This window comes from Schistocerca gregaria, chromosome 7, assembly GCF_023897955.1.
Source record: "Schistocerca gregaria isolate iqSchGreg1 chromosome 7, iqSchGreg1.2, whole genome shotgun sequence".
Lineage (NCBI taxonomy): Eukaryota > Metazoa > Arthropoda > Insecta > Orthoptera > Acrididae > Schistocerca > Schistocerca gregaria.
Genome location: NC_064926.1, coordinates 493,112,668 through 493,139,326, shown reverse-complemented (window position 1 = coordinate 493,139,326; position 26,659 = coordinate 493,112,668). Strand labels below are relative to the sequence as shown.

Genomic DNA, 26,659 nt, shown 5'->3' with positions numbered 1-26,659 from the left:
AAAAAAAAAAAGATGCCATTGGCAAAAGCAAATATGTTTCCTGCTTGCTTAACCACCCTTTGGCACGCTGTAATTAGTTCAGTCTGGACTTCGCTATAGCTACGGGAGAGCTACGTAGGGGCTTGTAGACTATTCCTAAGTCTGCTTCTTGAAAGGAGTTTCGCGGGAGACATGGCCTCTGTCCTTCGGTGTCTACCAGTTCAGGTTTCTCAGCATCTCCGTCTGAAACAAACCTGAGGCCACTATACTACCCGTCTTTGTCCATCATCGATACATATCTGTTAGGTCAACCTGGTACTGGCCCCACACCCTCGACAGTATTCTAGGCTGGGTCACATAGACTTTTGTAAGCACACTCTTTTGCAGATTGATTGCATTGCCCCGGTATCCTACCAATGAACCGATGTCTGCCTCCTACTTGAGCTACAAGGGGCGTTCAACAAGTGATGCAATACTTTTTTTTCTGAGAACAGGTTGGTTTTATTCAGTGTGCCAATACACCATATTATTATCCACTCTTTTGGCCACAAAATTCTGTTTTTGTACATAATCTCCGTTGAAAGTGACGGCCTCACGCCATCTTACTAGGCAAGCCTGGGTGAGCGCATGGTATCACTCTATTAGTCGATTCTGGAGCCAGCTTTTCGCCACAACAATAAGCTCACCACCATTCACGTACTGCTTTCCGCGTATCCTTCATGGGCTAAACAGAAGGAAGTCGGAAGGTGGGAGGAACGAGCATTTTGTAACCGAAATTGGCCGGGAAAAAAGTGTTGCATAACGTTCAGAACACCCTCGTACTATTAAACCTAAATGATGGTTCTATTTCATATCCCACTATGTCTGCTGTAGTAGGATACTACCATTTTCCGTTTGGCGAGGTCCACAGTTTTACATTTCAGAACATTTAAAGTGAATTGCCAGTCTTTGCAACACTGTGAATTCTTAATGAGACCTCACTCAGTATCTCTGCAAGATCTTTTTTCAGATAGTCTTTCATTATATATAACTGCATCATCTTTGAAAAATCTGAGGCTATTTTTAATTTTTTCTATAAAGTTATTAATATAAAATATGAACAATGAGGCTTCAAAATAGTTAGTTTTATGCCGATAGTACACTTTATCGGTGACACATTTACACCTAACTGTTTTCAATCTCTCTTCATCTTCCTATCTCTTTCTGTCACACACGCCGTATTATTACACAATCCATGATTCTTCTTTGGAGTAGAATAAGTTGTCGAACAAACACTGACGGAAGAAAAATAGAACACCAAAAACAATTAATGTAGAGTAATGAGATTTCGAGAATACACTTGTCTACGTAACATATTCAAGTGACTCAAGAACATTGCAAGATCACAGGTTTATGTAACCGCGAGACAAGCCAATGTAAATGTGAAGTGCTGGTACATTAGTAACCGGTATAACCCCCAGATTGTTGTATGCAAGAATACAAACGTGCATGCATTGTGTTGCACAGGTGCCGGATTTTCTGTCTGTGGGATGGAGTTCCATACCTGTAGCACTCGATCGGTCAGTACAGGGACAGTTAATGCTGTTTGTGGATGACGATGGAGTTGCCGTCCGATTATGTTCCATATGTGCTCGACTGGAGACAGATCTGGTGATCGAGCAGTCCAAGGTAACATGTCGACGCTCTATAGGGAATATTGAGGTAGAACAGCGCTACATGGGCGAGCGTTATCCTGATGGAAAACACTTCCTGGAATTCTGTTCATGAATGAGAGACCAACAGATCGAATTACCAGACTGACGTATAAATTTGCAGTCATGGTGCGAGGGCTCCTGTTGTCATACGAAATAGCACTCCAGACCATAACTACAGGTTGGTCGCAGGCCCTCAAGTTCCCTCCTTATAATCAACACATTGCACAAAAGCGTGTAATCAGAATAATTGCTGGAGCTCATCCAAGATAGTCCTGCAGACACTTATTTAAAGAGCTAGAGGTCTTCACTGTAGCCTCACAATATATATATATATATATATATATATATATATATATATATATATATATATATATATATATATATATATCCTGTTACAAAAAGGCACGGCCAAACTTTCAGGAAACATTCCTCACACACAAAGAAAGAAAATATGTTATGTGGAGATGTGTCTGGAAACGCTTACTTTCCATGTTAGAGCTCATTTTATTACTTCTCTTCAAATCACATTAATCATGGAATGGAAACACACAGCAACAGAATGTACCAGCGTGACTTCAAACACTTTGTTACTGGAAATGTTCAAAATGTCCTCCGTTAGCGAGGGTACATGCATCCACCCTCCGTCGCATGGCATCAAATGGTTCAAATGGCTCTGAGCACTATGGGACTTATCATCTTAGGTCATCAGTCCCCTAGAACTTAGAACTACTTAAACCTAACTAACCTAAGGACATCACACACATCCATGCCCGAGGCAGGATTTGAACCTGGGACCGTAGCACTCCCGCGGTTCCGGAATGCAGCGCAAGAACCGCACGCCCACCGCGGCCGGCCCGCATGGAATCCCTGATGCGCCGATGCAGCCCTGGAGAATGGCGTATTGTATCACAGTCGTCCACAATACGAGCACGAAGAGTCTCTACATTTAGTACCGGGGTTGCGTAGACAAGAGCTTTCAAATGCCCCCATAAATGAAAGTCAAGAGGGTTGTGGTCAGGAGAGCGTGGAGGCCATGGAATTGGTCCGCTTCTACCAATCCATCGGTCACCGAATCTGTTGTTGAGAAGCGTACGAACACTTCGACTGAAATGTGCAGGAGCTCCATCGTGCATGAACCACATGTTGTGTCGTACTTGTAGAGACACATGTTCTAGCAGCACAGGTAGAGTATCTCGTATGAAATCATGGTAACGTGCTCCATTGAGCGTAGGTGGAAGAACATGGGGCCCAATCAAGACATCAACAACAATGCCTGCCCAAACGTTCACAGTAAATCTGTGTTGATGACGTGATTGCACAATTGCGTGTGGATTCTCGTCAGCCCACACATGTTGATTGTGAAAATTTACAATTTGATCTCGTTGGAATGAAGCCTTGTCCGTAAAGAGAACTTTTGAACTGGAATGAGGATTGACACATTGTTGGATGAACCATTCGCAGAAGTGTACCCGTGGAGGCCAATTAGCTGCTGATAGTGCCTGCACACGTTGTACATGGTACGGAAACAACTGGTTTTCCCGTAGCACTCTCCATACAGTGACGTGGTCAACGTTACCTTGTACAGCAGCAACTTCTCTGACGCTCACGTTAGGGTTATCGTCAACTGCACGAAGAATTGCCTCGTCCATTGCAGGTCCTCGTTCTAGGTCTTCCCCAGTCGCGAGTCATAGGCTGGAATGTTCCGTGCTCCCTAAGACGCCGATCCATTGCTTCGAACGTCTTCCTGTCAGGACACCTTCGTTCTGGAAATCTGTCTCGATACAAACGTACCGCGCCACGGCTATTGCCCCGTGCTAATCCATACATCAAATGGGCAACTGCCAACTCCGCGTTTGTAAACATTGCACTGACTGCAAAACCACGTTCGTGATGAACACTAACCTGCTGGTGCTACGTACTGATGCGCTTGATGCTAGTACTGTACAGCAATGAGTCGCATGTCAACACAAGCACCGAAGTCAACATTACCTTCCTTCAATTGGGCCAACCGGCGGTGAATCGAGAAAGTGCAGTACATACTGACGAAACTAAAATGAGCTCTAACATGGAAATTAAGCGTTTCCGGACACATGTACACATAACATCTTTTCTTTATTTGTGTGTGAGGAATGTTTCCTGAAAGTTTGGCTGTACCTTTTTGTAAGACCCTATATATATATATATATATATATATATATATATATATATATATATATATATATATATATATTCACTTATGAAATTTGTTACTAACAATCCAAATGAATTCAAAAGTAATAGCAGTGCACATGGCTACAACACTAGGAGAATGGATGATATTCACTACTCAAGGTTAAATCTAACTTTGGCTCAGAAGGGGGTAAATTATGCTGCCACAAAAGTCACTTACCTTATAGCATCAAAAGTCTGACAGATAGCCATATAGCATTTAAAAGGAAATTAAAAGAATTTCTTAATGGCGACTTAGATGAATTTTTGGATATAGTAAGTGAGAAATTCCCTCAACCCCCACAAAAAAAAAAAAAAAATTAAATATTAAGTGTCGTGTAAAATTTTGTGTAGTGTAGTATCTTGTATAGACACCTTTTATTAACCTGACACGTTCCACATAATTACGAAGAGTCGTATTCATGATCTATGGAACAAGTTCTAATCTAATCTAGTGCCAGGTCTTTGTAGACATTCTGCAAGCGCCTATGATGCGATGTTTGATTTCATGGCAAAAGAAACGCAATGACTGCTCTCTGCTTAGAATGTACCTCTGTTACAGACCCCATTTTGCAAGCTACGTATAGCTCCACCACCTATCGGAACTTCATCAAACTGTAGAAGCTGAAAGGCCAATACTTCACGATGTGTCACAAGAAATTCTGCATTTTTTCGCCCGTATGTGACCATGGAAAAAATGTGTTGTATTAGTTATTTCACCCCCTCGTAGGTTTCTTTGTTTCTTTGCACTCTTTGTATGTGATGAGTACCACTATAAAACATCATTCTAACCTTGAATTAGTTAATCAAATGTGTGCTTTCATTTTAATTGCATTATTTACAGAAAACCAAAATTATTTGTGCTGAAAAGTTACACAGCATTCATAGGGAACAGTGGCTCAGTGTGACTACGTGCAAGGGTAATCCTAAAAGTAAGGTCTCCTATTTTTTTAATAAGTTCAGAACTTTGTTTGTGTGGCACTTGTTCACACTGTTATGAAGAGTCCTTCACGCGCTGTGTGTAAACGTGCGCACGCCGCGCTGAGGCGCTCAGTCTTTGGCTTGGCAGCCGTTGAGAATGGAGCTCCCGTTGGATGTTACCGTCAAGTGCAAACTGCGTGCAGTTATTCGGTTTTTGAACGCAAAGGGCACTGCGCCGATTGAAATCCACCACCAATTGAAGGAAGTGTATGGTGAGTCGTGCATGGATGTCAAAAACGTTCATAAGTGGTGTAGAGATTTGCAGATGGTCGGGCCGAAATTCACGACGAAGAAAGGAGCGGGAGACCGTCAATTTCTGAGGAGACAGTGTTGACGGTTGAGCAAAGCATGCGTGAAGATCAGCGGATCGCCCTGGATGATCTCTGCACGTTGGTTCCTGAGGTGTCCCGCAGCACCGCTCACAGAATTTTAACGGAAACATTGAAATTCCGGAAGGTGTGCGCAAGATGGGTCTCACGCATGCTGACTGAGGACCACATGCGGCAACGAGTTCATATTTCCCGCGCATTTCTTCACCGCCTTGCAGCCGGTGCTCTCTGGACTAAACAGTCACGGGTGACGAAACCTGGGCATACCATTTTACACCTGAGACCAAGCAAAAACCACATCAGTGGCGGCATCCTACTTCACCAAAGCCGCGGAAATTCGAACACAGTCTGCCGGTAAAGTCATGACAACTGGGACCACAATTAACGCTGACAGGTACTATGAGACTCTGAAAAAACTCAAACGGGCAATTCGGAACCGGAGAAGGGGAATTTTGAACAAGGGTGTACACATTCTCAATGACAACGTTCGCCCACACATCGCTCGGCAAACCGTTGCTCTCCTGCAACAGTTTCAGCGGAACATAATCACCCACCCACCCTGTAGTCCTGACTTGGTGCCCAGTGACTATCACCTGTTCCCTAAGTTAAAAGAACATTTGACCGGAAAGCGATTCATCTCCGACGACGAGGTGAAAGAAGAGGTTTATAACTTCCTGAACAGCATGCCGGCGAGCTGGTATGACATGGGCATACAAAAACTGCCACAGCGTCTACAAAAATGCATCGACAGGAATGGTGTTTATGTTGAAAAATAGCTAAATGTTCAAGCTGTAAACTGGTGTAAACCATTGTAGAAATAAACAGGTCTATGTACTTATAAAAAGATAGGAGACCTTACTCTAGGGATTACCCTCGTATTATTCGGCAACTTTCAGTTGGCGATCTTTGGCCGCACTTCCAGCTTCCTTTTCATGCCAGCAGTGTCCATGTGTACCGTGGAACTCTCGGCACTTCCCTCCACGCCGAATCGCAGTTCGTCAAGCCGACACGTTCTTAAAAACCACCCCTTGTATATAACTTGCTGTCGTGAAAGCTGCATCAGTGGGCTTTGGTAGTAGCGGAAGACTACAAAGAATGACAACACTAATTCCTTATCGTGGTGGTGCTGTACAGAAGGAAGGAAGGTAAATTGGGTTTAACGTCCCGTCGACATCGAGGTCTTTAGAGACGGAGCACAAGCTCGGATTGTGTCAAGGATCGGCAAGGAAATCAGCCGTGCCGTTTCAAAGGAACCATTCCGGCATTTGCCTGGAGCTATTTAAGGAAATTACGGAAAACCTAAATCTGGATAGCCGGATACAGGTTTGAACCATTGTCCTCCCGAATGCGAGTCCAGTATTTTACCCACTGCGCCACCTTGCTCGTTTGTGCTCTATGGCTATGCGTGATGAGAATATTTTTAAGGTCCCACTCTGGTACCATCCGTCCGCTATCATAGGGATAAATATTTTGAAAAGTTCGTTAAAGAGTTAGTTTAAGTACGAATCGTGATTTTTGGTAATAGGATGGCCTAATGGTAATATTTGGTACCGAAAGTGGTTGCCAATAGGCAAAATATATAAACTTGTACCTAGCCTGGGATACGTACTCGCATCTGCTGCTCACTAGGTAGATGCGCTACCTACTAGACCATTCTGTCACAGTGGCTTTGCACAGCTGCACGGGCTACCATAGCGCGCCTTCCTCTTCAGTGGGATGTTGGAAAGTAAAGATACACCGTACGCCAGAGGAATAGAAGAGTTTTGGCGAGCAAGTTGGCAACACTGGTGTTAATTTTGAACCGTTAGCTTTCTCCTCGCGGCCGTTCGGCAGTTGAACGTTGCTTCTGGTTGGAGTAGGTCGTGTTTAAAATGGCTGCGTCGATTTACAATCCCTCCAAATGCGTTTTCTTCATGCAAAAGGTCAGCGACCAGCGGATATTCACAAAGAAATTGTTTCTGTTTATAGGAACATTATGAATCGACAAAATGTAACGAAATGGTGTCGTCATTTCTCTGAAGGTAGGACCGATGTTTATGACGAACAAAGAAGAGGTCGGCCATCTGTGATCTTTGATGCCCTTCTCCAGAGAACGGAGGAAGCAGTTAGTGCAATTAGACGTCTCACATTGAAAGACTTGCATCAGATCATACCGGACGTGTCAATGACAACTCTTTATGACGTTGTGACTGTCAAGTTAGGGTACAGAAAATTGTGTTCGCGCTGGGTTCCAAAACTGTTAACGGAAGAATACAAAAAGAAAAGGATGGGCTTTGCACTCGACTTCCTTACACGCTATGCTGAAGCAGGTGATGAGTTCCTTGATCACATTGTGACAGGTGACGAGACTTGTGCTTACCAACATACACCTGAACCCAAGCAATAATTAATGCAATTCGAATTCACCAAAAGCCAAGAAATGCAAAGCGTCGATTTCAGCGAAGAAAATCATGGCTTTTGTTTTTTGGGACAGACAAGGCTTTCTTCTGTTGAAATTTACGCCTCCTGGAACGCCAATTAATGCTGCTGTATATTGCCAGACTTTGAAACACCTTCGAAGGGTAATTCAAAACAAACGCAGAGGAATGCTGTCAAGTGGAGTCCGCTTGCTTCACGACAACGCCCGGCCTCACACAGCGCTGTAACCAAAGCACTACTCAAACAATTCAAATGGCACGTATTGGACCATCCGCCATACAGCCCGGACCTTGCACCCACCGACTTCCATGTCTTCTGTTACCTGAAGTCACATCTTGGTGGAAAATCATTACACGACGATGAAGAGATCAAAGATGAAGTTGAAATGTGGTCCCGACAACAGGCGGCAACCTTCTATGACTGTGGGATACAAAAGCTTGTGCACCAACTTAACAAATGTTTGGATAACGGGGGTGATTATGTCGAAAAATGACAAATAATCCAGTTAATAAGATGTAACTAACGTTTTCTAACTAAATGTTCTATTTGAGGACTGCGAGCCATTGTATCTTTACTTTTCGAAATGCCCTCGTAGTTTGTGCACGGGTGGCGTAGTGGTTAGCGCATCTGCCAAGTGAATAGGAGACCCGGGTTCGAATCCTCGCCTTGGTACTAATACTTATTCACCGTTTCAGTCTTCACATACACACAGATTACGAGACTTGAAAAGGTCTCCAGGACCAAATAGTTCCATGTGAAAACAAAAAAGTGCCATATAATAAAGCAAACAATATTTTCTGATTGTGTTGCTCGGTGGTCCAACCGACAGCACGTCGGGAATAGATGGTTAATCAATCAATCATCCCGTGCTCTAGATGCGAGTGGGATGGGAAGAAGCCCCAATGAATGTCACATTGGGAAACACCCTCTGCCACGCACTGCGCAGTGGCCTGCAGGAGCACGGACGTGGGCACTCACGTGGAGTCCGACCAGCGCCTGCACGTCGTCTTTGTACTTGTGGTACGAGTCGGCCGCCACGTCGCCGTTATGGCCGTCGGCCGTCAGGTTGGGCTGCGTGTGCAGCATGTGGTCCCAGATGCTCTCTCCCTTGCCTGCAACACGCAAAAATCGCTCGCTCTCAGATATACATCTCACTGCCAAAGTGCTTCTGACAATGTTCTGTGGAACATACTCCTCCAAATCCTGGATCTAGTATGGATAAAATAGTGTAACGAAAGGGTGCGTACAACCTGTGCATAAACCACACTGCACTTGTAACTGCTGAAGGATATGGAAGGGAAGTGGCTGTTGAGACGTGAATAAGACGGGTTTGTAAGTTATCACCCATGTTATTCAATGCGTAAGCTGAGCAATCAGTACGGGAAGCCAACTAGAAATCTGGAAAAAGGAAACTCAGCTTCAGAGAGAAGTGAAAACTCCAAGGTTTACAGGTGTCATCGTTAATTTTGTTGGAAGATACACTAAGTCATCAAAAGTATCCGGACACCCTCAGAAACATACTTCTTTCATACTAGGTACATTTAGCTGCCACCTACTGCCAGGTACTCCATATCAGTGACCTCAGTACTTATTAGACATCGTGAGAGAGCAGCATGGGGAGCTCCGCGGAACTCACAGACTTCGTACGTGGTCAGGTGATTTGGTGTCACTTGTGACATACGTCTGTACATTCCTGGGTCCAGTGATAGTGAAGTGGAGGCGCGAAGGGACACGTATAGCACAAAATCGAACAGGCCGACCTCGGTTGTTGACTGACAGAGACCGCCGACAGTTGAAGAGGGTCGTAATGTGTAATAGGCAGACATATATCCAGACCATCACACAGGAGTTCCAAACTGGAAGCACTATGACAGCTAGTCGGGAGGTCAGAGAACTTGGATTCTATGGTCGAGCGGCTGCTCATAAGCCACACATCACGCCGGTAAATGCTAAACGACGCCTCGCTTGGTGTAAGGAGCGTAAACATTGGACGATTGAAAAGTGGAAAAACATCCTGTGGAGTGACGATTCCCGGTACACAATGTTGCGATCCGATGGCAGGGTGTGGGTATGGCCATTGCGTGGTGAACGTCATCTGCCAGCCTGTATAGTGCCAACAGTAAAATTCGCTGGCGGTGATGTTATGGTGTGGTCGTGTTTTTCTTGGAGGGGGCTTGCGCACCTTGTTGTTTTGCGTTGCACCATCACAGTGCAGGCCTACATTGACTTTTTCAGCACCTTCTTGTTTCCCACAGTTGAAGAGCAATTCGGGGGTAGCGATTGCATCTTCCAACACAATGGAGCACCTGTTCATAATGCACGGCCTGTGGTGGAGTGGTTACACGACAATAACATCCCTGTAGTGGACTGACCTGCACAGTGTCCTGACCTGAATCCTATAGAGCACCTCTGGGATGTTTTGGAACGCCGACTTCGTGGCAGGCCTCAACGACCGACATCTATACCTCTCCTCAGTGCAGCACTCCGAGCAGAATGAGCTGCCATTCCCTAAGAAACCTTCCAGTACCTAACTGAACGTATGCCTGCGAGAGTAGAAGCTGTCATCATGGCTAAGGGTGGGCCAACACCATATTGAATTCCAGAATTACCGATGGAGGGTGCCACGAACTTCATTTTCAGCAAGGTATCCGGATACTTTTGATCACATAGTGTATGTTGAACAGAATGTATAGCGTCTTAAGAAAAAATTATAAGACAGACATAAAAAAGGTCAGATAAGAGTAACGGGGTGTAGCTAATTAAATCAGTAGTTGTTGAGTGAACTACATTAGGGCATGACACTCTAAACGTTATGAAGCTTTTATATCTGCACAGCAAAATAGCTGACGATGGTCGGAGCGGAGGCGATATAATATGCAGAATGGCAGTAACTAGAAAAGCTCGTCTGAGAAGAGAAATACGCGTTGTGTTACAAAACGAACGAAAATTTTGTAATTCCACGTGTTATATTACTTATATTAAAGCTCTCGATTCGTTTTAGAACTGGTAACATGTGAGAAAAGTCACGGTACATTCTTAGCTATAGCGGGCATTTGGTCCGTTGTCAGCTGCTGAAAAGGATACATACATTTTGTAGTATCTGCGATCACTTTTTGCTATAAAAATGCATAAGAGACTTTGTATTAAAGTTTGCTATGAGAATGGACCAAATTGCAGCAAAGCTTTAGAAATGGTGAATATTGCTCTTGGTGAGTCTGCTAAGAGTAAAACAAAGGTTTGCAAGTGGTGTAAGCATTTCGAAAAAGATGCTGAAGTCTTTAAGATTATAAGCGCACAAGGCGCGTCGGTGTACCATCAGCTTATAAAATCGTGCAAGCAGTGAAAGCTGCCGAAGCCGTTGGCATATCAAATGGCTCCAGCCACGAAATTATTTCGGATATTTTGAGAATGACACGTGTTACAACAAACTTTGTTCCAAAATTGTTACGTCCCCATACGTAATGGGGACTGTGCTTTTAGGTTTTAACAGCACAGTGCGCCATGAACTCTTTCCACCAAGTCGAACGACGAGTAAGGAGGGTTGCCTACAGGTTCAATGTCGTTTGCGTGAAGCAATCTGGAAAAGGACAACCGAATTTGTGGCGAGACAATGGCTTTTGCCACTCGATAATGCACCTTTTCACTCTTAATTGCTGCTCGAGATTTTTTAGCCAAAAACAATGGTCCCACGTCACTTTTGCTATTGCTTAAAATAAAGAAAGCTTGAAGTGCCGTCGTTTGACACACAGATAAGATGAAAATCTTATCGCTGTGAGAACTGAAAGGCATCCCAAAGATAGAAGTACAGAAGTGTTTCGGAGATTAGGAAAAGCCCTGTCATAAGTATATGATATGCAATGCGGACTATTTTGAAGGCTACATCATTGCTGCAGACAAGAGTTCCCCAAACTGTGTCCCTCAGAACACCAGTGCTTCTGAGGAAGTGATTAAATGCTCCGCGAAAATCTATTAACATGGCGTCTTTCTTCGACCTTTTATCAATAATGATGTTAGTTATTTTATTACGATCTCTGTGTTATTAATTCCGATTTTAAATTGAAGTAATAACTGAACAATACAAGTCTTTTTTATTTTTTATAAAAATTACTACTCTTCAAAGGAAACAACGTGTTCCATAAAAGTAGCAGGATTCTCTGTTCCGTCAGAGAAAAAGTTTGGGAACCGCTGATGCAGACGAATAAACAAAGTTCTTTCCAAAAAAACAAAAAATTACTTTATTTTTCGAATACTTTTCTTACATTAACGTCAGATGTATATTTCAGTGTTAGGAAGTAATTTCTGAAACTATTTGTTCGGAGTGTAGCTGCAAATAGGAATGATAGGATAGGCAGTACAGACGGGAAAAGAATAGAAGCTTTTGAAATGTGGCGACACAGAAGAATGCTGGAAATTAGATGGGTACATCGTACAACTAACAAAAAAGTAGTACATCGCAATGATTAGAAAAAGGTTTATGCAACAACTTGACTAAAAGAAGGGTTACGACCAATCCTGGTGCATCAAGGAGTCATTAATTTGGAAATGGAGAGACATGTGTTCGAAATAGTAAAGGAACAACAAGGCTAGGACGCGGTGAAGAGGTTAGGGTGGATGTGTGTCACAGCAGTTTTTCAGAGATGAAGGAATTTCAACGGGATAGACCAGCAGGAGAGCAGTATCGTACCAGTATTGACTGAAGACCACATAAAAACGTGGAATTCACGAGTGTAACAGATTACCAATTTATTAGTATCTTGCAAGAGCCATTTCTTGCTTCTGGGGAGGAAATATTGGCACCACAGGTTGCATGTTACGAGTAAGAAGAACTCGCTTCCTGCCGGCCGGTGCGGCCGAGCGGTTCTAGGCGCTTCAGTCTGGAACCGCGTGACGACTACGGTCGCAGGTTCGAATCCTGCCTCCGGCATGGATGTGTGTGATGTCCTTAGGTTGGTTAGGTTTAAGTAGTTCTAAGTTCTAGGGGACTGATGACCACAGATGTTAAGTTCCATAGTGCTCAGAGCCATTTGAACCATTTTTTTTAACTCGCTTCCTAGTGTGTACCACGGGGCAGAGAGACTCCATGGTAAACAGTTGCGTCATTTTAGTTGCCTACTTAGCAGGTTTTAAGCGGAGAGAGACCGTTCAGCTAAAGCCGTAGTTTCGGCGCGAGCTATTGAGGGCATCGCCTGCGACGTGGGCGGAAATAGAGCGTTTCTCGCTATCGGCCAGCCCTCCGGGTATGTACGTGGGCTGCATGCCGCGACAAGCGGAGTTAAATGGAGTGACAGCTGACTCTACTTTCGGGACCAACTACCAATCGTCTACGCTGCGCAACAGAACTAAAGGATCACTTCTCCGGAACCCCGGAACTGTTACCATTGCGACGTATAAGTATGAAATTGGACGCAAATGTTCTTCTGTAGTGTTTGTAGTGTTGCAGTAGCATGGCACCCTACAACGTCACACTCGCACTCGACGACCCTTCAGACGCCAAGGTGTCGACACATGTAAACTAAAGGCCAGAGCTCAGTTCATGTGGGTTAATGATAGCACATTGGCACCATATTTCACCAGCATTCTGCCCAGCACCAGGGTGATCGTTTCACACCTTGGAAAGGTCATCACACCCCTACTTACCCACATTTCACTCCTTCTTTTGACACTTCTGCGATGGAGGTCAGAATAGCAACATCCAAGGTTGAAACGACGCGGTTTTCTTATGGCTGACTGAGGAAACGAGTTCAGACAAATAGTCACCCAGAATCCACAAGAGAAAGGCCTCGGGTCGTGGCATAAAGGCTGTCAATGAAACCAACCTTTTCCTTGGAGCGTTGATTCCGGTACATTCCGCGGACGAAACCGACACTTCTCAGTGCGATGAGATACAGGACGGCGTTCTCGACAACTTTTGACGCTGCTGATACACTCGGACGTTTCAACCCCTCTCTAAGGGTATTGTGGGGCTATACGCACACTGAATGAGATGGTACCCCTTTGGAGCGGAGTGCGTCTGCAATATTTGCTCTCGCGTGAAGCTTGGAACGATTAGAGATCGTTCAAAGCCATTCGACGAAATCTGAACGTGATGCGAAGCAACGAAGGGTGTTTATACTTAAAAATGTACACTCCTGGAAACTGAAATAAGAACACCGTGAATTCATTGTCCCAGGAAGGGGAAACTTTATTGACACATTCCTGGGGTCAGATACATCACATGATCACACTGACAGAACCACAGGCACATAGGCACAGGCAACAGAGCATGCACAATGTCGGCACTAGTACAGTGTATATCCACCTTTCGCAGCAATGCAGGCTGCTATTCTCCCATGGAGACGATCGTAGAGATGCTGGATGTAGTCCTGTGGAACGGCTCGCCATGCCATTTCCACCTGGCGCCTCAGTTGGACCAGCGATCGTGCTGGACGTGCAGACCGCGTGAGACGACGCTTCATCCAGTCCCAAACATGCTCAATGGGGGACAGATCCGGAGATCTTGCTCGCCAGGGTGGTTGACTTACACCTTCTAGAGCACGTTGGGTGGCACGGGATACATGCGGACGTGCATTGTCCTGTTGGAACAGCAAGTTCCCTTGCCGGTCTAGAACGATGGGTTCGATGACGGTTTGGATGTACCGTGCACTATTCAGTGTCCCCTCGACGATCACCAGGGGTGTACGGCCAGTGTAGGAGATCGCTCCCCACACCATGATGCCGGGTGTTGGCCCTGTGTGCCTCGGTCGTATGCAGTCCTGATTGTGGCGCTCACCTGCACGGCGCCAAACACGCATACGACCATCATTGGCACCAAGGCAGAAGCGACTCTCATCGCTGAAGACGACACGTCTCCATTCGTCCCTCCATTCACGCCTGTCGCGACACCACTGGAGGCGGGCTGCACGATGTTGGGGCGTGAGCGGAAGACGGTCTAACGGTGTGCGGGACCGTAGCCCAGCTTCATGGAGACGGTTGCGAATGGTCCTCGCCGATACCCCAGGAGCAACAGTGTCCCTAATTTGCTGGGAAGTGGCGGTGCGGTCCCCTACGGCACTGCGTAGGATCCTACGGTCTTGGCGTGCATCCGTGCGTCGCTGCGGTCCGGTCCCAGGTCGACGGGCACGTGCACCTTCCGCCGACCACTGGCGACAACATCGATGTACTGTGGAGACCTCACGCCCCACGTGTTGAGCAATTCGGCGGTACGTCCACCCGGCCTCCCGAATGCCCACTATACGCCCTCACTCAAAGTCCGTCAATTGCACATACGGTTCACGTCCACGCTGTCGCGGCATGCTACCAGTGTTAAAGACTGCGATGGAGCTCCGTATACCACGGCAAACTGGCTGACACTGACGGCGACGGTGCACAAATGCTGCGCAACTAGCGCCATTCGACGGCCAACACCGCGGTTCCTGGTGTGTCCGCTGTGCCGTGCGTGTGATCATTGCTTGTACAGCCCTCTCGCAGTGTCAGGAGCAAGTATGGTGGGTCTGACACACCGGTGTCAATGTGTTCTTTTTTCCACTTCCAGGAGTGTATATTTACAAAGAAAACCTGGGGAGTAGTCCTAGGCGAGTGTATACAGGCAACCTCTCGACACCCCTCACATTGCAGTTGCCTGCTTGCAGGGCTCTAGGACTACGTTACAGGTTGTCTCTGCTAAGGTACTTTTTCAAAATCCTCAGTAACGGTGGCTGGGTGTCGCCAAAATCTCGGCTCTTCGAGGGACCTCTTGCCATTTATGTTACGCATATACACTACTGGCCATTAAAATTGCTACATCGAGAAGAAGTGCAGGTGATAAACGGGTATTCATTGGACAAATATATTATACTAGAACTGACATGTGATTACATTTTCACGCAGTTTGGGTTCACAGATCCTGAGAAATCAGTACCCAGAACAACCACCTCTATCCGTAATAACGCGATAGACCTGGGCATTGAGTCAAACAGAGCTTGGATGGCGTTTACAGGTACAGCTGCCCATGCAGCTTCAACACGATACCACAGTTCATCAAGAGTAGTGCCTCGCGTATTGTGACGAGCAACATGTGGTCGTGCATTATCCTGCTCAAATTTAAGGTTTCGCAGGGAGCGAATGAAGGGTAGAGCCACGGGTCGTAACACATCTGAAATGTAACGTCCACTGTTCGAAGTGCCGTCAGTGCGTACAAGAAGTGACCGAGACGTGTAACCAATGGTACCCCATACCATCACGCCGGGTGATACGCCAGTATGGCGATGACGAATACACGCTTCCAATGTGCGTTCACCGCGATATCGCCAAACACGGATGAAACCATCATGATGCTGTAAACACAACCTGGATTCATCCGAAAAAATGACGTTTTGCCATTCTCGCACCCAGGATCGTCATTGAGTACACCATCGCAGGCGCTCCTGTCTGCGACGCACCGTCAATGGTACCCGCAGCCACGGTCTCCGAGCTGATTGTCCATGCTGCTGCAAACATCGTCGAATTGTTCGTGGAGATGGTTATTGTCTTGCAAACGTCCCCATCTGTTGACTCAGGGATCGAGGCGTGGCTGCACGATCCTTTACAGCCATACGGATAAGGTGCCTGTCATCTCGACTGCTAGTGATACGAGGCCGTTGGGATCCAGCACGGCGTTCCGTATTACCCTCCTGAACACACCGATTCCGTATTCTGCTAACAGTCATTGCATCTCGACCAACGCAACAGCAGTGTCGCGATACGATAAACCGCAATCTCGATAGGCTACAATCCGACCTTTATCAAAGTCGGAAACGTGATGGTACGCATTTGTCGTCCTTACACGAGGCATAACAACAACGTTTCACCAGGCAACGCCGGACAACTGCTGCTTGTGTATGAGAAATCGGTTGGAAACTTTCCTCATTTCACCACGTTGTAGGTGTCGCCACCGGCGCCAACCTTGTGTGAATGCTCTGAAAGCTAATCATTTGCATATCACAGCGTCTTCTTCCTGTCGGTTAAATTTCGCGTATGTGGCACGTCATCTTCGTGGTGTAGCAATTTTAATGGCCAGTAGTGTAATAATGTCATACCCCTCCATGAGGACGCTGCGGGAGGGGGCGAAGCACGAGGGCTGAAAAAGCACAAGCACACTCTGCTGCTACCTGCCACCTTCAAATTTCGACCAATGGTTTTGAATAGTCCCTAGTTACTCCAGCATGTACACGAGAGCAAAAATATGGAGTCGCACTGCACTCCAAATGAGTGTTGCCATGTTCAATGTGGGTGAAATCCAACAATGTCCTTAGAGAAGAGTTGAAATGTCTGATGGTTCAGTAGCGTCAAAGGTTATTAAGAACTGTTGATTTCGACCTCGAAATGTACGAGAATCAACGCCCACAGGAAAAGGGTAAGTTCACTGACGTCCTTAATGCCGTGCCCTGAGGCCTTTTCGTGTCTGTTCTGAGCGGCGGTGTTTCTGTAATCTTTTCCTCCGCCAACCATAAGAAAACTGCGTCGTTTCAACACTCGGTGTCGCTGTTATGACCTCCGCGTCTAAAGGAGGAGTGAAATGTGGGTAAGACGAATATGACAACCTTCTCATCATGTGACACTTCCACGGTGGCGATGGACTGAATCTTAATGAATTTTTTTGCCAATGTGACGTCATCACATTACACATCACATCAACTTCTGATTTGCGGCGTTTTTTGCCGCATGTGTCGACACCTTGTTGTTGGAAGCGTCGTGAGCCCGAGAGTGACGTCATAAGTTTCCACGCTTTTGCACCATTATAATTTGAAGGCACCTTCCAGCCATATTTCAAACTTAAATTTCGCCATGGGAGACAATTACAGATTTTCAAGAAAGTGAACCTTCCGCTATGTTGCACAGCGTATTTACGACGAGCCGCCTTTGACGGTGGCCGCTCGTCCACCCCGTTCGTTCCTTCGTGAGAGGGCTTACAAAAATTTATTAGAAGTATGCACCAATTTGATTAGGACTTTGATCTGGAGAGATATTTGTCGAATATCGTTCCTTAAGCCGGATCTCTTCCAGACGATAGTTATGTATTTTATGTAACTCATTGCATAATAAATAGTGTGGATCTTGACTTGAACAGCTGGTCAGTAGCTGACGTAGTTGCAGTCATTTTGGTAGAACTCAGGTAATCACTTTTACGTTGGTTAAATGTTGTAGAACATTGATACGTGGCAAACCTAGCTGGCAAATTGTACCTTATAACAGATCACAGTACGACAGTTAATGCAACTGTTTCGATGGGACATACATTAGGGAACGTGATATGGCTTACAAAAACATTCCTTCGCCCAATACTTGAATATTGCTCTACGGTATGAGATCCGTAACTGTCAGGATTAAGAGATGAAATAGAGAAGATCGAAAAAGAGCAGTGCGTTTCGTTACAAGTTCATTTAGTATGCGTGAAAGCGTCACGCCGATGCTCAGCCAACTCCTGTGGCAGAGGTTGCGTGCTCCATCAGTGAGTGGTCTCCTGTTAATATTGTGAGGGCGTACATTCTTAGATGAGTCAGCCTATGTACGTACGCGAGATTTCCACACTCCTAAACATCCCTAGGTCCACTGTTTCTTATGTGATAATAAAGTGAAAACGTGAATGGTCATGTACAGCACAAAAGCGTACAGGCCGACCTCGTCTGTTGACTGACAGAGACCGCCGACAGTTGAAGAGGATCGTAATGAGTAATAGGCAGACATCTATCCAAACCATCACACAGTAATTCCCAATTGCATCAGGATCCACTGCAAGTACTATGACAGTTAGGCGGGAGGAGAGAAAACATGGATTTCATGGTCAAGCGGCTGCTGGTAAGTCACATATCACTCCGATAATTGCCAAACGACGCCTCGCTTGGCGTAAGAAGCGTAAACATTGGACGATTGAACAATGGAAAAACTTTGTGTGGAGTGACGAATCACGGTACACAATGTTGCGATCCGATGGCAGGGTCTGGGTATGGCCAATGTCCAGTGAACGTCATCTGCCAGCTTGTGTAGTGCCAACAGTAAAATTCGGAGACTGGTGTTATGGTGTGGTCGTGTTTTTCTTGGAGGAGGCTTGCGCCCTTTGTTGTTTTGTGTGGCACCATCACAGCACAGGCCTACACTGATATTTTAAGCTTCTTATTGGTTCCCATTGTTGAAGATCAAATCGGGGATGGCGACTGCTTCTTTCAACACGGTCGAGCACCTGTTCATAATGCACGGCCTTTGGCGGAGTGGTTACACGACAATTTAACGCTGTAATGGACTATCCTGCACAGAGTCCTGATCTGAATCCTATAGAACATCTTTGGGATGTTTTGGAACGCCGACTTCGTGCCAGACCTCAGCGAACGACATCGATACCTCTCCTCAGTACAGCAATCCGTGTAAAATGGGATGCCATTCCCTAAGAAACGTTTCAGAGTGGAAGCTATCATCAAGGCTAAGGGTGGGCCAACACCATACTGAATTCCAGTATGAGCTTATGAAGGGCGCCACGAACTTTCAAGTCATTTTCAGTCAGGTGTCCGGATACTTTTGATCACATAGTGTATCCTCTAAAAATAAATGACATACCAAAGTAGTCTGTATAATATTTGTGAGTGGAGATGCCTGGTTTCTGTGATCAAGCACACAATCTGCCGAATCTAGAATAAGTGACTCTTGTCGCAGAGGAGTTGGTAAGCTGAGTCGTTCATTAGAAGTTGATAAGAGTGAATGTGGTGGCGTATTGTAGGCAGTGCCGGAAGCATGCGCAACACGTGAAGAAATTGCGTTGCGGTCGACTGTTAAACAAGGAACGCATTGGTTGGAATAATTAAAGAAGCCAGACAAGCGAACTATCGGTCACTTATTAGCCCACGGTAGGGTCGTATGTAGTGCTGCTGACAAGTTCACGCGATCGAGGGAAGAGAAAAAAATGATGAATTTCACGTCGTTAAAAACTGCTCCATGTTAAGATTTTATAGGATTGTGGAACAGATGATCTTAGTTAAAGTGAATTTTGAAATCGGTTAATATGATCTAAAATTGCTTTAATATTTGCTTTATTTGCACCCTGTGTGTCAGTTATTACTTCACTAATTATTGTTAAATACGATTTGAAAATCAAATGTTATACCTAAAATCGTGAATGCTTCCAACAAGTACTGAAATTCCGTAAGTTATGTATTTTGTTGCGTATCAATGTCTCAAAAAATATGTTTTGTGAACTATTCTCTATGCTTTTTGTTTGACAATCATAATGTGTGAATTTGCTGAACGTGAAAGTGTAACATATACGTCAGTTGCTGAACGGGAACAGTTTTAAATTTTGAATACTGCACAAGTTATTGATGGCGATTGTTTCTGTAATCTTCAGTGTGATACCTACTTGGTAATGGACGCTCGATCTGTTGGGAATAAGTTCACTCAGTTGTATGACCTCAGTATTCAGTTAAATAACAAAGAAATGTACTACCATCGTATCGTATCGTATCCTATCATATTCAGGTATCATATTGCCTAACCGGCTCTGCCGTGTTAGATTCTCTATCAGTCCTTATTGGCTTTCACGTTTAATGTATCACCTGTGTTACATTTTATTTGTACAGAAGGCTCTTCATTTTACACTGGAAGACCACTACACTAAACGTTGTGGGTGTCACACAGTATACTAAGGGCGTTCAAAAAGTTTTGTACAGTTGTCTCTAATTTTTTATTATTTATTTATTTATTTATTTATTTTTTGCAGGAGGAGAGTGAAATTTTTTGTGAAAATACTTGGAGCATTGAGCTATAAGTTGGCATATAAAAGTATTTTCTTTTATTTACAGATGAACCATAATGGACGCTGACGTGGTTGTCAGGTTGCGACAACTGTCGATGATGGAGTTCCTCTTCAAGACCGGCGATGACTCTGCCACATCGATTCACAGGAAGTTGCTCCCTGTTTATGGGGAGGACACAGTGGATCGCTGCAGTGTCCAGGGGTGGTTGCAGAGGTTTAAAGAAGATGATTTCTCTTTACTGAACAATCCACGATGTGGTAGACCATCGACGTCAGTGAGTGACTTGAATAAGGAGACCATTGATCAAATCATCCACAATGACAGATGTGTGACGACACGACAGCTTCCTGAAATGACTCGTTTGTCATTGGGTATCAGTGGTATCACTGCTACAGTCACTAGGGTACAGAAAAATCTGTGCACGTTGGGTGCCTTGATTATTGACAAGAGAAATGAAAAAGATGAGGAAGAATGTGTGCGAGTGTCTCATGAAGAGCTTTACTGAAGAGTGGAAACAGTGTTTTGACGGCGTCATTACCCAGGATGAAACATGGTTGTTTTCGTCTGAACCTGAGAGTAAGACCCAATCGATGGCCTGGCGTGATCCGAATTTCCCTCGGAAGAAGAAACCAAGACTTTCACGAATAGCAGGCCGAAAGGTGATAGCCTCCTTCTTCTGGGATCAGTGTGGTGTCATTTTCATTTACGTTTTAAACCTGGCTCCACAATTAACAGGGACCGTTACTGTTTGTCATTGGAAAAGCTGCGACCTGCCATCAAGACCCACAGACCACAGCTTCCGGGTCTACTAATCAGACTACACCATGACAATGCCAAACCCCATACAGCCCTTGTGATGCAGGAGAAAATCAGAAAAATGGGTCGGAAATTTGTTCCTCATCCTCCCTACAGTCTGGACTTGGCTCCGTCTGATTTTTACCTCTTTGGTCATCTGAAGGCCCACCTGCGCGGTAAAACATTTGCTAGTGAGAAAGCCCTTATTTCCTGTGTCAAGCGATGGTGTAAAAGTCAATCCCCAGAATAGTCACTAGGGTATGGAGAGTGCTACGAGAGAACCAGTTGTTTCCGTAGCATGTACAGCGTGTGCAGGCACTATCAGCAGCTGATTGGTCTCCACGGGTACACTTCTGCGAATGGTTCATCCGACAATGTGTCAATCCTCATTTCAGTGCAAATGTTCTCTTTACGGATGAGGCTTCATTCCAACGTGGTCAAATTGTAAATTTCCACACTCAACATGTGTGGGCTGACGAGAATCCGCACGCAATTGTGCCATCACGTCATCAACACAGATTTTCTGTGAACGTTTGGGCAGGCATTGTTGGTGATGTCTTGATTGCTCAATGGAGCACATTATTATGATTTCATACGCGATACTCTACCTGCGCTGCTAGAACATGTGCCTTTACAAGTACGACACAACATGTGGTTCATGCACGATGGAGATCCTGCAAATTTCAGTCGAAGTGTTCGTACGCTTCTCAACAACAGATTTGGTGACCGATGGATTGGTAGAGGCTGACCAATTCCATGGCCTCCACGCTCTCCTGACCTCAACCCTCTTGATTTTAATTTATGAGGGCATTTGAAAGCTCTTGTCTACGCAACCCCGGTACCAAATGTAGATTCTCTTCGTGCTCGTATTGTGGACGGCTGTGATACAACACGCCATTCTCCAGGGCTGCATCAGCGCAACAGGGATTCCATGCGACCGAGGGTGGATGTATGCATCCTCGCTAACGGAGGACATTTTGAACATTTCCTATAACAAAGTGTTTGAAGTCACGCTGGTACGTTTTGTTGCTGTGTGTTTTCATTCCATGATTAATGTGATTTGAAGAGAAGTAATAAAATGAGCTCTAACATGGAAAGTAACCGTTTCCAAACACATGTCCACATAAGATATTTTCTTTATTTGTGTGTGAGGGATGTTTCCTGAAAGTTTGGCCGTACCTTTTTGTAACACCCTGTATATTTATGCTACTATACGGGCCAGTCACGTTAATGTGACCTCTACCTACGTTCGAAGTCAACATGCAAAAACCACTCACAGAGCCAGGTGTCAGCACCAGCAGAAGACGGTACGTAAAGTACGTCGGTGGGGCGTTGAAAACAGCGCAGCCGTTTTGTAATGCGGAAACGGAGCGATTTATCTGACGTCCAAAAGGGCATGGTCACTGGCTTTTGGGCCAAGGGTGGAAGCATTTCTGAAACGGTTAAGTCTATAAACGGTTCGCGTGCCGCCATGGTTAAAGTTACCTGTGTGGCAAAAGAGCACTATCCAAAACTAACGCCGAGATAGCTGTCCTGCGCCACGGATGAGATGGGCGATTAGATGCGCAACTGTTGAGCGACTAACCGCCCAGATGAACCAAGGGGCTACCAACAGTGTCTCCTCAACGACCGTTGGGCGAGCGTTGCTGCTTATGATCCTCCACAGAAAAGTGTATGGTTCACGTAACCATGCTCACTGCTGTACATTGGTGACGAAGTCTGCAATTTGCAATACCATTTCGAGGTATTCACCGTTAGTTACAATCGGTGATGGCACTAACAAATCTCTCTTCTCTCCTATCATCTTTTTATACTCTCGTTAAAAACAATAAACTTTTATTTATATTTCAACCTTAAATTATTGTAAAACGTTGTAGATAAAAACAAAAGAAAGGCAAACTGCAAAAAAGATTAACGACAAGTGGAAGACTTTCTTACAACATCAGATAACAGTCTATAATTCTACAATAAGTAAGTAAATAAATTTCCAATACCGCAACCTGGCGACCGCTGAGTGGTAACAAGTGGCCTTTACAGATGAATCACATTCTATGGTCCATTGGACCGATGTTTATTGTGAACTGTCTGAAAGCAAACACTCAGGGCGGAGGAGGGAGCGTTATATTCCGAGGAATGTTTTCGAGGCACTCCCTGGATGCTCTCGTCGTCCTTAAAGGCACTGTGGATCAACCCAAGTATGTATCTATCCTCTGACACGATATACACCTGTAGCAGGCCGGAGTGGCCGAGCGGTTCTAGGCGCTACAGTCTGGAGCCACGCGACCGCTACGATCGCAGATTCGAATCTTGCCTCGGGCCTGGATGTGTGTGTTGTCCTTAGGTTAGTTAGGTTTAAGTAGTTCTAAGTTCCAGGGGACTCATGACCTCAGCAGTTAAGTCCCATAGTGCTCAGAGCCATTTCAACCATTTGATGTCCACCTCTACATACAGTCGGCTTTTCCTCGGAACTATGACATCTACCAGCAGGACAATGCAACATGTCACACAGCTCACAGTGTACGTGCGTGGTTCAGAGGGCACCAGGATGAGCTCCCTTGCTCCGCTGGCCACCAAACTCCCCGGCTTTAAACCTAATCGAGAATTTGTGGGACCAACTCGATCGGGCAGTTGGCGCCATTGATCCTCATCTGAGAAACGTAGCGCAGCTATACATGCCAGTGGAGTTGTCATGTCTCCACATCCCTGTCGATACCTTTCAGAACCTCACTTGCTCTCTTCTTGCACGTCTTGCAGCGGTCCACGCTGCAAACAGTGGTCATTCAGACTTTTGACAGATGATCGCATTAATGTGACTGGACAGCATGTATCACAAACTTTCTCAAAAAACATCAATCAGTCTTACTTTCAAAACGCAGAAGGATGTGGAGCTATAGGAAATATTTTTCTTTTTCCTGGCCGGAGTGGCTGTGCTGTTCTAGGCGCTGCAGTCTGGAGCCGAGCGACCGCTACGGTCGCAGGTTCGAATCCTGCCTCGGGCATGGATGTGTGTGATGTCCTTAGGTTAGTTAGGCTTAATTAGTTCCACGTTCTAGGTGACTGATGACCTCAGAGGTTAAGTCTCATAGTGCTCAGAGCCATTTTTTTCTTTTTATTTGTCGTACTCCGAACGTATTAGATAAGAATAATGTGGGTAGTCTGTCTTTTGCTGCATGCAAGGGAATTTCGTTTCTACCTGTCGATTTGTCTAGCTAATTGTGGCTGAGATAGAAACTAATGTCTCTGTATGTCCATCTTTTTAGAGATGGTTGCGGGACTCGGCTGTTCGATACAGGATGTCAAATTAAATACCTTTCAGCCATCTGGTTTCCAGCCTTACGATGTTTGGTAACCAGTTTCAACGTTTTACTACATTATCTTCAGGCCCATGACCGACGTGTAGGAAGATGTTACCTCGGTTGTGATAAAAAAAAAAGGGCCAGCAATACTCGTATTAGTAGATTTTTGCAATAGCGATCATTTCAACCGTCATCTGATACCCAGATTGCTCCCTCTGCTGCACTCCAAAGCTCATACAGAGAAAGATAGAGACAGAGAGATAGAGACAGAGAGGGAGAGAGAAAGACAAAAGGGGAGGTGCAGGAGGAGGAGGAGGAGGGGGAAACACCAATGTGTGTGTTTGTGTGTGTGTGTGTGTGTGTGTGTGTGTGTGTGTGTGTATTTGCGCGCACCAAAAGAGAGACTGCCAAAGTTTGGGAGACAATTTTATTGCTGACACAATGATGATAAGATTTACTGAAAGCGCGAATTCTACATCCACTTTGGCATCGAGAGGTTGCAAGAACGGAAAATTGTACTGAAATGCTGGAGGATCTGCAACGAATTGACGCATGGTGCAGGGAATGGCAACTGAATCTCAGTGTAGAGAAGTGTAATGTGCTGCGAATTCATAGAAAGAAAGATCCTGCATCATTTAGCTACAATATAGCAGCTCAGCAACTGGAAGCAGTTAATTCCATAAATTATCTGGGAGTAGGCATTAGGAGCGATTTAAAATGGAATGACCATATAAAATTAATCGTCGGTAAAGCGGATGCCAGACAGGTTCATTGGAAGAATCCTAAGAAAATGCAGTCCGAAAACAAAGGAAGTAGGTTACAGTACACTTGTTCGCCCACTTCTTGAATACTGCTCAGCAGTGTGGGATCCGTACCAGATAGGGTTGATAGAAGAGATAGAGAAGATCCAATGGAGAGCAGCGCGCTTAGTTACAGGATCATTTAGTAATCGCGAAAGCGTTGCGGAGATAACACATGAACTCCAGTGGAAGACTGTGCAAGAGACATGCTCAGTAGCTCGGTACGGGTTTTTGTTGAAGTTTCGAGAACATACCTTCACCGAGGAGTCAAGCAGTATATTGCTCCCTCCTACGTATATCTCGCGGACAGACCATGAGGATAAAATCAGAGAGATTAGAGCCCACACAGAGGCCTACTGACAATCTTTCTTTCCACGAACAATACGAGACTGGAATAGAAGGGAGAACCGATAGAGGTACTCAAGGTACCCTCCGCCACACACCGTCAGGTGGCTTGCGGAATATGGATGAAGATGTAGATATTAAGAACCCAGTTTATTTTATCCACTAGTTTTCAGTTTGCACAGCACGTCAGAACGGGGGACTCACCATCTTCGTCCCAAGCGCCCTCGATCTGGTAGGAGGCAGTGGATGCGCCGAAGTAGAAGTCGTCTGGGAACTGGTTGACAGCTCTCTGTGCCGCCGCTCCTCGGGGAACCCCCTGCAACAGACTCAGGGCGGCCAACGCCGCGGCAAGTAACGCCGCTCCCTGCATTTCGTACCGACAAGGTCTCGACCGTAGCCCGTCATTTCAGTGCCGTTTATATACATCTCGTGCTTGCAATCTGGAGTCGCTTGTTTCAAGTACTTATTACTTTCAGAGTACTTAGTCTATTGACGAAAGCATGTTAAAAATGTACGTCATTGTATCGCGACAGGAAGTAATCAGTACCGATAAGATTGTGAGGTGCCCTTGATGCCGAGAAGTACTTACAACCACGAGAAATTAAATTAATGATACCTGTTGCGTTGGTGACAGACTGAGTAGACAGACGGGTTCGAGGACATCTTCCATTACTGGTCGACGGTGGGACATTCGAACCAGAGAGAGGCAAAAGTCGTGCAGGCACTAAGCCGTCCGTGTGCCACTGTGCAAAGTTACAATGCCAGGAAGTAGATGCAGGGGGAAACCCCAACCGTCGAAGCATTCTCTCTCTCTAACCTACTTCTTTCTTTGATTCAGTTATTCAGTTGTGTGAGTTCCTTTTGTAATCTTGCAGCTAACCGCTCTCACTTCAGTAATTGCGTACTCGTTAGTTATTTTCGTGCTCCAAAAATCATTTTTAACGATTCTTTTATCGAATTGATGTGGAACAAGTAAGATTACAGGATATGTAAAAGTGATTAGTGTTAATATTAATTAATACATAAGTTTTGAGTCCCAATCATGCAACTAAACTT

General features: G+C 45.3%; 1 protein-coding gene across 1 annotated transcript in view; it reads right to left on the bottom strand.

The window, feature by feature from the left end:
- The window catches only part of LOC126281719 (myrosinase 1-like), a 98,578-nt gene extending 72,538 nt beyond the window's left edge, over nucleotides 1-26,040 (bottom strand). The window contains exons 1-2 of the mRNA XM_049980894.1: nucleotides 25,808-26,040; nucleotides 8,588-8,721 (exon numbers count right to left, since the gene is read on the bottom strand). Coding sequence (XP_049836851.1) covers nucleotides 8,588-8,721; nucleotides 25,808-25,973 — 300 coding nt within the window. The 5' untranslated portion in view covers nucleotides 25,974-26,040. The remainder of the gene's footprint in view (nucleotides 1-8,587; nucleotides 8,722-25,807) is intronic.
- Nucleotides 26,041-26,659: the final 619 nt, after the last annotated feature.